The sequence below is a fragment of the Rhinoraja longicauda genome, chromosome 3, assembly GCF_053455715.1.
Source record: "Rhinoraja longicauda isolate Sanriku21f chromosome 3, sRhiLon1.1, whole genome shotgun sequence".
Classification (NCBI taxonomy): Eukaryota; Metazoa; Chordata; class Chondrichthyes; order Rajiformes; family Arhynchobatidae; genus Rhinoraja; species Rhinoraja longicauda.
Genome location: NC_135955.1, coordinates 52,288,059 through 52,300,116, shown reverse-complemented (window position 1 = coordinate 52,300,116; position 12,058 = coordinate 52,288,059). Strand labels below are relative to the sequence as shown.

At 39.4% G+C, this 12,058-nt stretch overlaps 1 protein-coding gene across 7 annotated transcripts in view; it reads right to left on the bottom strand.

The window, feature by feature from the left end:
• sema4d (sema domain, immunoglobulin domain (Ig), transmembrane domain (TM) and short cytoplasmic domain, (semaphorin) 4D) overlaps positions 1 to 12,058 on the bottom strand; it is a 169,107-nt gene that overhangs the window by 96,679 nt on the left and 60,370 nt on the right. For all 7 annotated transcript variants that reach the window (XR_013547055.1, XM_078396119.1, XM_078396120.1 and 4 more), the window contains one exon: positions 6,009 to 6,312. Coding sequence is in view for 6 of the 7 variants with exons in the window: in XM_078396119.1 (XP_078252245.1) it covers positions 6,009 to 6,114 (106 nt within the window). In the remaining variant the exon portion in view is untranslated. The remainder of the gene's footprint in view (positions 1 to 6,008; positions 6,313 to 12,058) is intronic.

Below are 12,058 nucleotides of genomic sequence, written 5' to 3'. Positions count from 1 at the left end.
AGTAAATCTTTGGAAATAGCCAAATACAAAAGAAGTTGTGGATTAGAGGTGGGGGTTATTACGTTGCATTTTCCAAAGGAGGTACAAAAGTTATAATAGAGTATCAATAACCACTCAACTGTCCCAAAAGACAAACCAGTCTTCAAATTAAAGCCCGTCTGTTAAAGCACAGAACAACTACACACCAAGAGAGAAATAAGAGACTAAAGACCTGGTTGCACGAGTAACTTCCATCTAAATGAAGAACAGAAAGAAAACATCTCTTCAAATTTTGATACTGCTGACTCTTTGCTTTCAACAGTCACGATTTCACCAACCATTTCTTTTAGAAAAGGAAGCCAAACCTGAAGACAACAGCAGAGTGGTGGCGTGATTTGATGATGCCTTTCTCTTCCCCCCAAAAAAATCCCCCAGTCTAAAAGTATCCTACACCAGGCACAGATTTTTGTTTTGTTCTTGTCTGACTGAAATACTAAGCTTTGTATGTGCTCTTTCTGCCACAGCTGTGTTTCTCTTAACAATGTAAATGGTTGCTTTTCAATTTGTTGCCTGGCAACGCCGAGAGGCCCATTCACAGAAACACTCACGGGCATTATGCAGAACTTCTCTAGGTCGAAGGAGAGGGCAAGGTGAAAGTTCAAGCAAAAATGATAGCCCAAGGCCCAGTGCAATACAGCTGTCCAAGGGTCAGGCCATTACCCCAAAAATAAGATTTAATGCAATAGCTTTAAAATGCAGAACAATGCCATGGCTTCTCATAGCTATTTTTACAATTTTAATTAAAATATATTAATGATCCACACAATTGACATATTATCTCATTTTTGAAAATCCCATCATGAGTTTTCGGTGAGTGCAAAATGGCTGCCGCATTTCCTCCATTGCACCTGAAGCAGCAATTCAGTGGCGATAAACATGGATTCATGATCATTACATAAGATGCCTCCACAGATGGTGCTTGACCTGCTGACTTTCGCCAGCAATTTGTTTTGTGCACATTACATTGGGTTCCCTGCTGAAATATTCTACCTCATGTCAACACATGGACTGTAAATCAATAATTTTAACTGTTATGGTCTCTAATGCAGCTGAATATTGTCGCATCATTTAGACACTGGGGAAAGAGTTAATGGAGGTATTCAAAAGTTTGGCTGTAAAGGCATGTTTTGAATCCTCTACTGATGGGACTAGGCAGAGAATTGGAGGCAAAAATATAAGATTATGATAAAAAAGGATTTGGGCGAGGCAGAGGACACATTTTACTGCAACTACAGCCAACTCTCAGACACAAAACTATTAAAATTATTTGAAACCAGAGAAAATTATCTAGATTATGGGTGTGATAAAGTGGAATGGGAAGTTGTCCTCAATTATAGCAAGCTGACAATTTGGTTCAGAAGGTGTTGTTATCCAAATTATGCACCACCTTAACAAAAGTGAACACTGCTAATTGCTTCAGTAGGAGTGCACCGATTCTAAATACAATATGTTTCCTCGACAGTTCATTTTTAGGATACTACCACCTGGCGGGATAGAATTCTTCAATGCGAGGCTCTTGGATCCTGGCAGAACAACATTCCACTGCAGGATTCCGAGAAAGATTCCTTGCGGAATCCAGCAAATCTCAGCAAGTTTGGGGCTTCTGCATTCATACAGAAATCCCGCATGGTCTGGTTCATTAATTCAAAGATTTCCAAAGCTGTTGCACACTAGAGTCTTGCAAAATGTGTTGTCCTTGCTCCACTTATTTAAAATGCTGGAGTATTTTTAAATTAACAACTATAAATCTACTCAGTAAATCCTGGTGAAACCAAAAACTGAATGAACTCAAAACTGTGAAAAAGCAGATTGTTTTTATTTTTAATTGCAAGGTTTGTGATGCTCTTTCCTTGATTATTTAATGTCCTCAAGCAGTGATTTAGCATCACAATATGAAATCAAAGATTTTGGTATTGACAGTTTAAAAGAACTCCACTGACACTACCATTTACAGCCATTGAAAGTATCCATGTTTGCCAAGAACTAGCTCTGCCTTAGGGTGCAAGCTCTTCGTTAAGCTCAACGCAGCTGTGGGTATTGAGCTACAATACCTGCTTCAGACCTACAATACCTGCTTCAGACCATTTATTAAAATCCCTACAGCTCAGAACACTGACGTAACACATTTGCAAGGACATTTTCAACCACGGGTTATTTCTGTGACACATTTAAAAACAACTAGGTGTGACGGGGGCTATGGTTAGGCTCAAGTTGGATCTTCAACTGATAGCCAGGGACAGTAGCGTGTCGAGGACCAGGAGACTAATTTGCCGAACACTTGCACTCTGTCTGCCAGAGGCAGTGGCAGCTCTATTTCAATTCCCTTTCCCATACAATCTGACTGTCCTCATCCTCCTCCAGTGCTATAGTGAAGCCACATGCAAGCTGGAAGAACAGTATTTTCGTATTCCACTTGGTAGCCTATAACCCAATGGCATGAACATTAAATTGTCCAATTTCAGGGAAACTTCCCCCCCCCCCTCATCACCCAACTTCACCCTCTTACTCACCTCAACCCTAACACTCAGTTTTTTCCCCTCCTCCACTTGCCAAACAGCCGCTTGTCCCTTCACTGGTTCACATATCTCCTCGCCCACAATCCCTCACTCTCGTTCTGCATTTCATTCCTCTCCTTCCTCTTATCAGATTCCACCATTTTCACCCCTTTGTCTTCTCCATTTATCACCCCCAGCTTTGGTTACTATCTTCACCCTTCTCACCCCCACTTGACTTATCTGACAATCAAACACTCCTTATGCAGATCCGCCATTCACTTGCCAGTGTTTGCCCCACTCTTTCCCCTCACCCCTTTCTACCAGCTAACTCCCCTCTACTCCATCAATCTGAAGAAGGGCCCTCAACTGATGCTGCCTGAATCACGGCGTTACTCCAGCAGTTTATTTTTTGATCAAATATATATAGTTCCACTGATGTTTGAAATGTCAGATCACAGTGAACAGGGACGACTTATGTTAGAGGGGAAAAAACTACAGTTAGATGAATTTAAGTAAATCCCAAAATAATGATAAAGCTCTAAAGTTAAAATTGAATGGCCATGGGAACTGGCATTTATAAAAAAATGAATAAAAGTCCCATCTTGTGGTTAAATGTATGTTAAGACTCTGTGTAAGGCAGAAATATAACCTTTAAAACACAGAATTCCTCAATCCAAAGCTTTGTTCTGCCATTTCATTCCTGGTTAACAATTATGACTCTTTAAAATAATCAGCCATTTATTTACAGCTTAAATATAGAAAAAGTGTATTTAAGTGTTGGGATAATACAGATTTTGCTCACAATAACAGAAAACTGAGACCTCCATGCTGTATCCTTATTCCTAACACTCAGTGTCAGAGAGTCAGACAGAAACATCAATTGGCACCCTCACATTTGGTTCTCAAGTCATAATTCCATAACAAAAATGGTAACTCCGAGAACCTAAAGTATTAGTGAACTTTTAGAGCTAAAGGCAGCCTTTCTAGCAATTTCATGAACAGTAAATACAACTACACCAATCCTGTGAAATTGCTAATATAAGCATCACTAGTCATAAATGAAAAGAGAGCCATGGACAAGAAACACGGGGAGACTAGAATAGCAAGGGAGACTGAGAGGCTCCGATCACTTGCATGATGTCAGAGAGAGTGCCAAGTCATTCAGTTCAAGAAAGAACTTACCCAATCAGGGAGAAATAAGGGAATTTTTTTGAGGGGGAATTCAAGTTAAATTAATAAAGTAATTACTCATTTTTTTAAAAAGCTGTACAACATTTATTCCTATTTTCCACAGTTTTAGAGTATTGTAAATCATCTTGATCGAGCTTATTACAAACAAAATATAAATTTGAAGCGCAGTTCTCAGGTTAGTGGTGAGATTATGAGTCAGTCCCCAACAATTAAAGAACATTAAAACCTACTCATCTGACAGATTACCCAGATTCAGATTTTAAATTGCTAAAAGTTGGAAGCTCTGAAGTCGATTCCAATTTGCCAAGAGCATTAAAATGAGCCTGGGTGATATAATATTTCACAAGCAAGTTCCTTTTAAGTTTGTATACAGCTCTGAATTCATAATTGAAGGGGGATCTCTTAAAATATATTCTGAACATTTAAACAATGACATTTCTGAAATTTAAACAAGTAGATCTGAGCTTCCCTTAGACATATTACCTACACTATGAGTAACGTCAACTGAGTAATGCACTCGGCTGATACTCAAGAGGACAGATTCACCACTTCCTCAGGTCCGGGAGGTCAGTCACAATTTCCAAGTGAAAACCATACTTACAAGTTCGTAGATGTTGGTTGCAAAGAATATTAGTTTAGCAATATGGCCGAAAGAACAAAAATGTTACAGTAAAATTAGAAGCACTCTTTTAGTGACACCGTATATTTCCCTCTGGGAAATGTAGTTATGGAGGCATCATATAAATATGATATTCAATGCACCATTTTCTAAACATGTGCGTGGACTGCACGGCATAGTAGATTTAGTCTCTGACTGTTCATCTGCACCCATTCCAACCCAGACCATGGGGCTGAAAGTCTTCATGTTATCTGCCAATAAGGAACTGAGTTTTGGTAGGTTGATTCCAATACAAAGTGAGGAGAGCATACAGCAAAAACGATGCATAATTTGGCATGAACTTAGAACTTCATTCAAAGAGGCCACATGATAACTGGAGAAGGAACTAAAAAAAGTCACATATGCATAACGGATGCTTTTCCAAGTTTGGGGCCATGAAGATGGGACAAAATGTGCCATAGAGAGGGACTGTACCCAGTCATAAGCAATGTTCACCCTGATGATTTTCCTTATTTCCAGAGCAAATGTAAAAAATGTATTATCACTACAATCCTCTTCCTTCTTAAAATTGTTCTACTAAGAAACAGATGCAAGAAATCCATGACGAAAATGTGAAGCTCACGGTTAAAGCAAGCCAACTTTTTAATATATTTGTTTTGAAGATCCAAGTGTTGCTGGCAAGATCAGCACTTATTGTCCATCCCTAACTATAAGGTATCAGAAGTTCTGGGGAGAAGGCAGGAGAATGGGGTTAGGAGGGAGAGATTAGCCATGATTGAATGGCGGGAGTAGACGTGATGGGCCGAATGGCCTAATTCTACTTCTATCACTTATGACTATTCATAAGGTGGTGGTGATGGTGGGTAGTCTTTTTGAACCATTGCAGACCTCCTTACTTACTGCAGTACAAGAGCTGCTTATTCAGTCCATGGGTCCATGTCTTCTAGCAGAGCAACCCCATTGCTCTCATTTCTCTGAAGTCTGCCATTCATTCTCTTTTACTAACCCATCAACTCCCCTTTGGTTCTTTTTTTAGTATGTTCCTTCACCAACACGTAATTAGTTGACCTGCACATGTCTAGGACTGAATAAGACTGGGTCCCTGGAGATGTGAGAAAGCTGGATTAACCAGCATGTCAGCCCTGTGCTGTTGAGTTAAACATTTCAGATTTTGACTCGGTGGCAATGAAGGACCAGCGATATATTTTGAAGTTAGATGATGTGTATCTTGGAGGGAACATGCAGGTGGTGTTGCCATACACCTGTTGCCCTCATATTCCCTGGTGGTACACCAATTCCACGTAAATCATTCAGATTTTTTTTCAAAAATACTTACACTTGGCTAATAAAAATGGCATCCACTAATCATACGGGTGATGAGAGAATACAGAAATCTCAGAAAGCACTCTAACATCCCTATACAAGTCAACTGTCAAAAGAAAGTTGAAACTATAAAATATGAGGGAGAAAATAAAATCAACATGTGCACATGCATGAAGTTAGTGCCAAAGAGATAGAACATTTGGTATCATTTAATAGTGGCTGGAGAATGTTCTCTTTAAAATTTGATGTCTAAAAATGTCAGCTTTTTAAGTCTGGTTTCAAGAGCTTAAAAACAACATTGCACAGTGAACTGAAAGCAAGTTTGAGAATAAGAATCTTACCTCCATATTTCCACACAGTCCTTGGAATAACAAGGCCAGAATACGAAAGATGGAGCAGGTGGAGGATCACGTACAATGTGACAAGTATCATGTTATATCTTCTCATTGCGAGGCAGTTGTGAAGCTGTCAAAAGATTAAAAATCCAGAAACCCAGAAATAACTGTCTTGATTACTCCAACATCACAAGTATTGAAGAGGATGATGGTCCAAGTGGCGAAAACATGAATTTATTCCTTGAGCTGGTCACTTGAACTGATACTTGTTTACATGATCTGGACACTTTCCAATGGTATGGATATCCGTCTGCAGACAGGAATGGGGATGGGGAGGATGGGAATGGGATGGTGGAGCAAGAAAAAAGAATTAAAAAAATTAAGTGCTTGTTAAATTCAAAATCAAACTATTGTGGATGCTGAAAATTAAATCAAAACTGTGTTCAATTGGTCAGGTATCAGCAGTGACAAATGAATAATTCAATGATATTTCTTCACACCTGGGAAAATGTTGGTGGCGAACAAATTTTAAAAAGCAGAAAAACAGGTAAGACCTACAATAGGCTGGAATGCAGAAGAGATGTAATTAGAAAATGGTCAATGGAACAAAGCAAAAACATGCTAGAAGAGACACAAAGCTGGAATAACTCTGCAGGTCAGACAGCATCTCTGGAGAAAAGGATAGGTGACGTTTCAGGTCGAGACCCTTCTTCAGACCGCATGGTAACTGTCAAAACATTCATCTCGGAAATAACAATGGAAGGAGCAGATTAAATGAAACAGTTGAGCCCAGGTGTTTAGACATGAAGAGGGGAGGGAAGGTAGTGACACATGACCACTACAGTGATGCTGTAACAGTTTGGCTTATTCCTTCATTACCAATGAGGTTGTCGATTTCCAAATGGCAATTTCCTCTGCAACAAAGGAGGAATATCACCTTCTACCTCCAGCTTTCATTCTGACTAATACCCCAAACACCTTTCAGTAGATACTGATTGACTTGTACTTTCTTTCTGTTGTATTTACTGTACCTTGCGGCTTCCTCTACACAGGGGAAAGAAAATAATGTGTGATTGTTTTGTGGAAATCCTTCAGTCAGTTCTCAAGCACGACCAAGCTTGTTGTCGCCTTTTACTTGAATTTTCTATCCAATTCTTACTCTGATCTTTCCAGTCTCTAGCCTCCTACCGAGTTCAATGCAACCCAAGCTCCTGGAACAGCTTCTCAACTTTGAAAAAGCACACTGCAGCATTCAACTCAAGAAAATCCACAATTTCAGATTATAATTTTCTTCCCATTTTCTTGATCTTTTGATAATCGTGTGCTCCTTTACTTGTCTTGCACCCTCCTGTGCACTGCACCCACATTACATCATTTATTCTCTCCTCACTTTGTATGAACCTTGAAAATTATTTTTAACGTATTGCAGCTCAGCTGAAACTCCAGATGCCACCGAACAGTCACTATTTGCAGAAATTTATTGTTTTATTTCATAATGCTTAAAGTTTACAATTAAGTACTGCACCTAAACGGTACCAGACCAGCTAACTCTCCTCCTCCTCGCAAGAATCTTCATCTCTCTCTCTTTGATATGCCACTCTCATTTTCCCATCATCAGTCATCCTCTGGCTATTTTTCATGCAAGAATCATCTTCAGAAAGAGTTAACCTCGGCATTGCAACACATTTATTGCAGGTATTCCCTGATCAAGGTCCACTAGATCACACCAAGTACCCAAAACTCACTTCCCCTCTGACCGAGCAACATTCAAGCTAACCGTCAGATCACTATTGCCTCAGTTAATTTAATCCAGAGGAAACGGACAGGACGTGGATTTCCCATACTATTCACTGGATAAACTTGATGGGCAATCACTGGAAGAAATTACGGTCTCATCTCAAGGTGCAGCAGATGTCACTTATATTGTATTACAATTGTTATGCTTAAACTAAGGGGACAAAAAACATGAACAATGTGAAATTAATGCATCACCTCAATTTCTACTGCAGTCACAAGAATAGTCTGCTGACAAAATTAAAGTATTAAAAACGAACTGCAAAAAAAGTCCAGCATCCAATTCTTTTCAAATTCAACATGTATTTGATGACATACAATGTTCATGACAAAGTTGGAAACATCTACATTAGGAGGCATAATGAGTGAAAATAAATTTGTTGTTTAGTTGAAAATGTAGATTCTTAAATTTTTTCCAAATGTAACAATGTAATTTAAACAGAAACAGGAAAGATTTTCTCACCTTTCAAAGCAAAAACAGTAGCAAAAAAGTAATTAAACATGAAGAAAAAAACAACTACATCTTCAGCAAAAAGTTCCAAAATGTGCCTCTTTAGTTAACTCTTGAACTTTCTTATATTTCGTTCATTTTCCTCTCAAACGCAAGGTTTTCCCATTCTAATTCTTTAAAAGGCTCTTCAACTCGAGGAAAGTTAAATAACGCACTTCTCTACAACAACGGCTCACAAATTAGATCAAGTTATCAAATGTTTTCTCTCTGCACCAACACAAAAGCTGAAGGAACTGGAACTTAAAAGAAATAGAATGCGAAACTCAAGAAATGAAATAAGCTGAGAAATCACCTGACCCGACAGAAAAGGAAAGAAAAACTCCATTGTGAATAAAAATCCAGCTCTTGAAACCCCATATTTGTTACTTGATTAACAATCAACATTTCACAACAGCCAATCTTAAATTTCTACTCCAGTTACAAAAGCATGACTGTTCTAAAGCACTTTGACAAAATAAACTTGCTGTCTTCATTAAACAATGCGTAAAGAGATACTACCACACCTGTAACTACATAATACCCAGAGGTGAATGTAACTAAGCTGCTAGAGCAATATGTGGTGGTGCTGCATCAAGTGCAATAAGTTGCATTGTATTCTTCTTCTGTTACCACTCAGAGCAGAGAACTTGTTCCCTCGTCAGTTCTGTGGGAGTTGGGGCCAACATGGAACCTGAAAAATGCACTAAAGATGGGCAGGTGGTGTTTGATGAGATGGGAAGATCAGAAGGTGATGTTCCTTCCTTTATTTTCACTCAGCTTCTGTGTACGCCCAACAAATGGACTCAGGGTTCTCAGTTCCTCTCTTAATTAGTCCTGGACTAGGGATAGACACAAAGTGCTGGAGTAACGCAACGGGTCACGCAGCATCTCTGGAGATAAAGAATGGGTGATGTATCAGGTCGGGACCCTTCTTCAGACTCTAGGAACCAGGGATATCAGAGAGTAGGTACGTTACACTTCTCCATCTGTGTATTCTGCATCTTCTTAGCCTTGTTTCACCTCCCAAATGCATTTCCTCACATCTCATTGGATTAAATTCCATATGCCATTTTATCACCTTGTTAACCCCACAGCCAAATTGTGTCATATGCAAACTTCTTTCTCAACACCCTTACAATGAAGTCAAAATTCTGAATGTGTTAGAAAAAATAGGGGACTGAAAGCAGAGCGCTACAGGTAATATCCTTCCAGTCACAAAACACCCAATTATCCTTTGCTTCCTGCTGCAGAGTCAATTTTGTATCCAATTTTCCACTATATAGAAAACGTTAGCTACCAAATTTGACATATCACAGTAAATCCTAATTTTTATGAATCTCTTCAAAACGGATTTCAGTTATAGCAGACTGACCTACCGACCTTCACTGCCAGGCTGAGTTACTGACACCTCCCTGGCCCATGCTACCTCTCCTACCACCACCCCAGTCATTCCTGCTGCTGCCACCACCGCCACTGCCAATATCACCACCGCCGCCCCCCCCTTACCTGCCCTCTGCCACCCGCGAGCCGCAACCAATGACTGGGGGATCATCGCCTCTCCCCTGGCCATCAACTCACCTGGATTCCAGGTCCAGTTCCAGACAGAGCGTCTGAAGAATACGTCACCTATCCATATTCCCCAGAGATGCTATCTGACCAGTTGAGTTACCCCAACACTTTGCATCCTTTTGTGCATTAGCCAGCAGCTGCTGTTGTTTGCTTCTACTATTTATACAATGGCAATCCTTTACTTGGTTATAGTGGACAATCGGCAATAACAGACACCCCCCTCCTCCTCCGTCCGTTATATCGAGGGTTAAAAAAAGTAATCAATAGCTCAATGACCAAGATTTTTTTTTTCTCCAGGATGTAAAGGGTGCTTTTCAAATAAAAATAAAGTGGTCTCATGAGTGACTGTCAAGGTTGATCTCCCTCAGTCTCAGCTGCTCAATTTACCAGAGATGGCAGGCTTAGCAGTGCAATCCAGCAATTTACACAGCAAGACACAGCTACCTTGTCAATAATTAGGATAACGGAACACTGACACTTTTGGAAGGAGGAAAAGGTTCTGCTTAAAGGAAGGAAAATAGTTTGCAATAGCTCACGAGTATGTACTGAGCCAAAAAAAACCTTTGTTCCAAAAGGACTCCATGTAAACACTATTAAAAATGTTCAAGATTGCTTGTGTTTGGATTATATGATTAAAGTATTCAAGTGGCTCTGCTGTACATATTTTCCTTAACTGAATACCATGTACCACTCTTAGTACAAGATAACATCATTTATTAAGATTACTTTTAACAGACAAGCTTAATCATAAATAAAACACTTATGTAAACCAGACATTTGCACAATTACGGTAGCTATTGCTTAATCCAGAATGCAACACTATTTTTCGACAGTGTCCACTAATCCCACCAATACCATCTGTACATTAATTACAACACTCCACAAGTCCTTATGATTGTCAAAATTGTCTTGACATTATTCAGAATCACTGCATGGTAACTGATCCTTTCAGACTCAATCACTCAAAAGCAGTAACTATATTTGCTGCATTGCAATCTGTATGATCTTCAAAACTGTTTGTCACGACACAAGAACATCAGAAAAACCAGTTTCAGTTGCAAAATCTGTTACACATCTACTACGAATGGAAAATTATATTCAGCAAAATATACCATCAGATGTCAAAAAATTTATTATATTCATTATTCAGGGATGGAATTTCTTCATCACAGGCACTTTTGGGGGTTTTTCAGATGAGCCTTAAATTGGCCAAATCGGAATGATACACATAAATTTCTAATGCTTAACAAGCAAGTCTCTATTTTATTGCTCCAGTGCAAAATCTTCTCAAAGTATTCCGACTTTAAATAAGTTCTCGTCCTCCCTCCGAGACTCTCTCTCCACGATTCCTGCCACTCTCCTGTTCTTCAACCATGTTCTGACAATCAGTCTGAAGAAGGATCTCGACCCCAAAATATGCCTATCCAAGTCCTCAGAGATGCTGCTAACCCACCGAGTTACTCCAGCACTTTGTTTTAATGCAAATTACTTGCAGCCAATAGATATTTATGTGACAGAGGGCAAAAATAAATACTTTTGACCATCTCTACTTTGGCACTTCTTTTTCTTGCGTTTGAGGAAGCAGAACCGTGTGCCAAGATGACAACCTTTCCCTCACTGTCAGCAAGGCAAAGGAGATTGTAATTGACTTCAGGAAACAAAGTGGCACACATACCCCAGTGTACATTACTGCTTTGGCACTAGTAATGTACACTGGGGTATGTGAACAAAGTGGCACACATACCCCAGTGTACATTTCTGCTTTGGAACTAGTAATGTACACTGGGGTATGTGTGCTGCTTTGTTTCCTGAAGTCAATTACAATCTCCTTTGCCTTGCTGACACTGAGGGAGAGGTTGTCATCTTGGCACCAGGTTACGAGGTTCTCAATCTCCAACCTGTCTTGTCATTATTTGATATCCAGCCCACTTCTGTGGTGTCATTGTAAATTGAGTTGGATTGGTATTTGGCTGCACAGTCATGAGTGTACATGTATAATAGGGGGCTGAGAACGCATCCTTGCAAGGCACCAGCGTTGAGGATTAGTCAGAAAGGTCTGTTTTCTATCGAAATCAATTCTGTACAGCTCTATATACCTGCTACAATCCCGTATATGCTCTATTCAGTCATTAATGAATATCATTAAACATTAAAAATCTTGAAAAATATTTTAAAAGTTAAAACATTTGCACAAAGTCAAGAG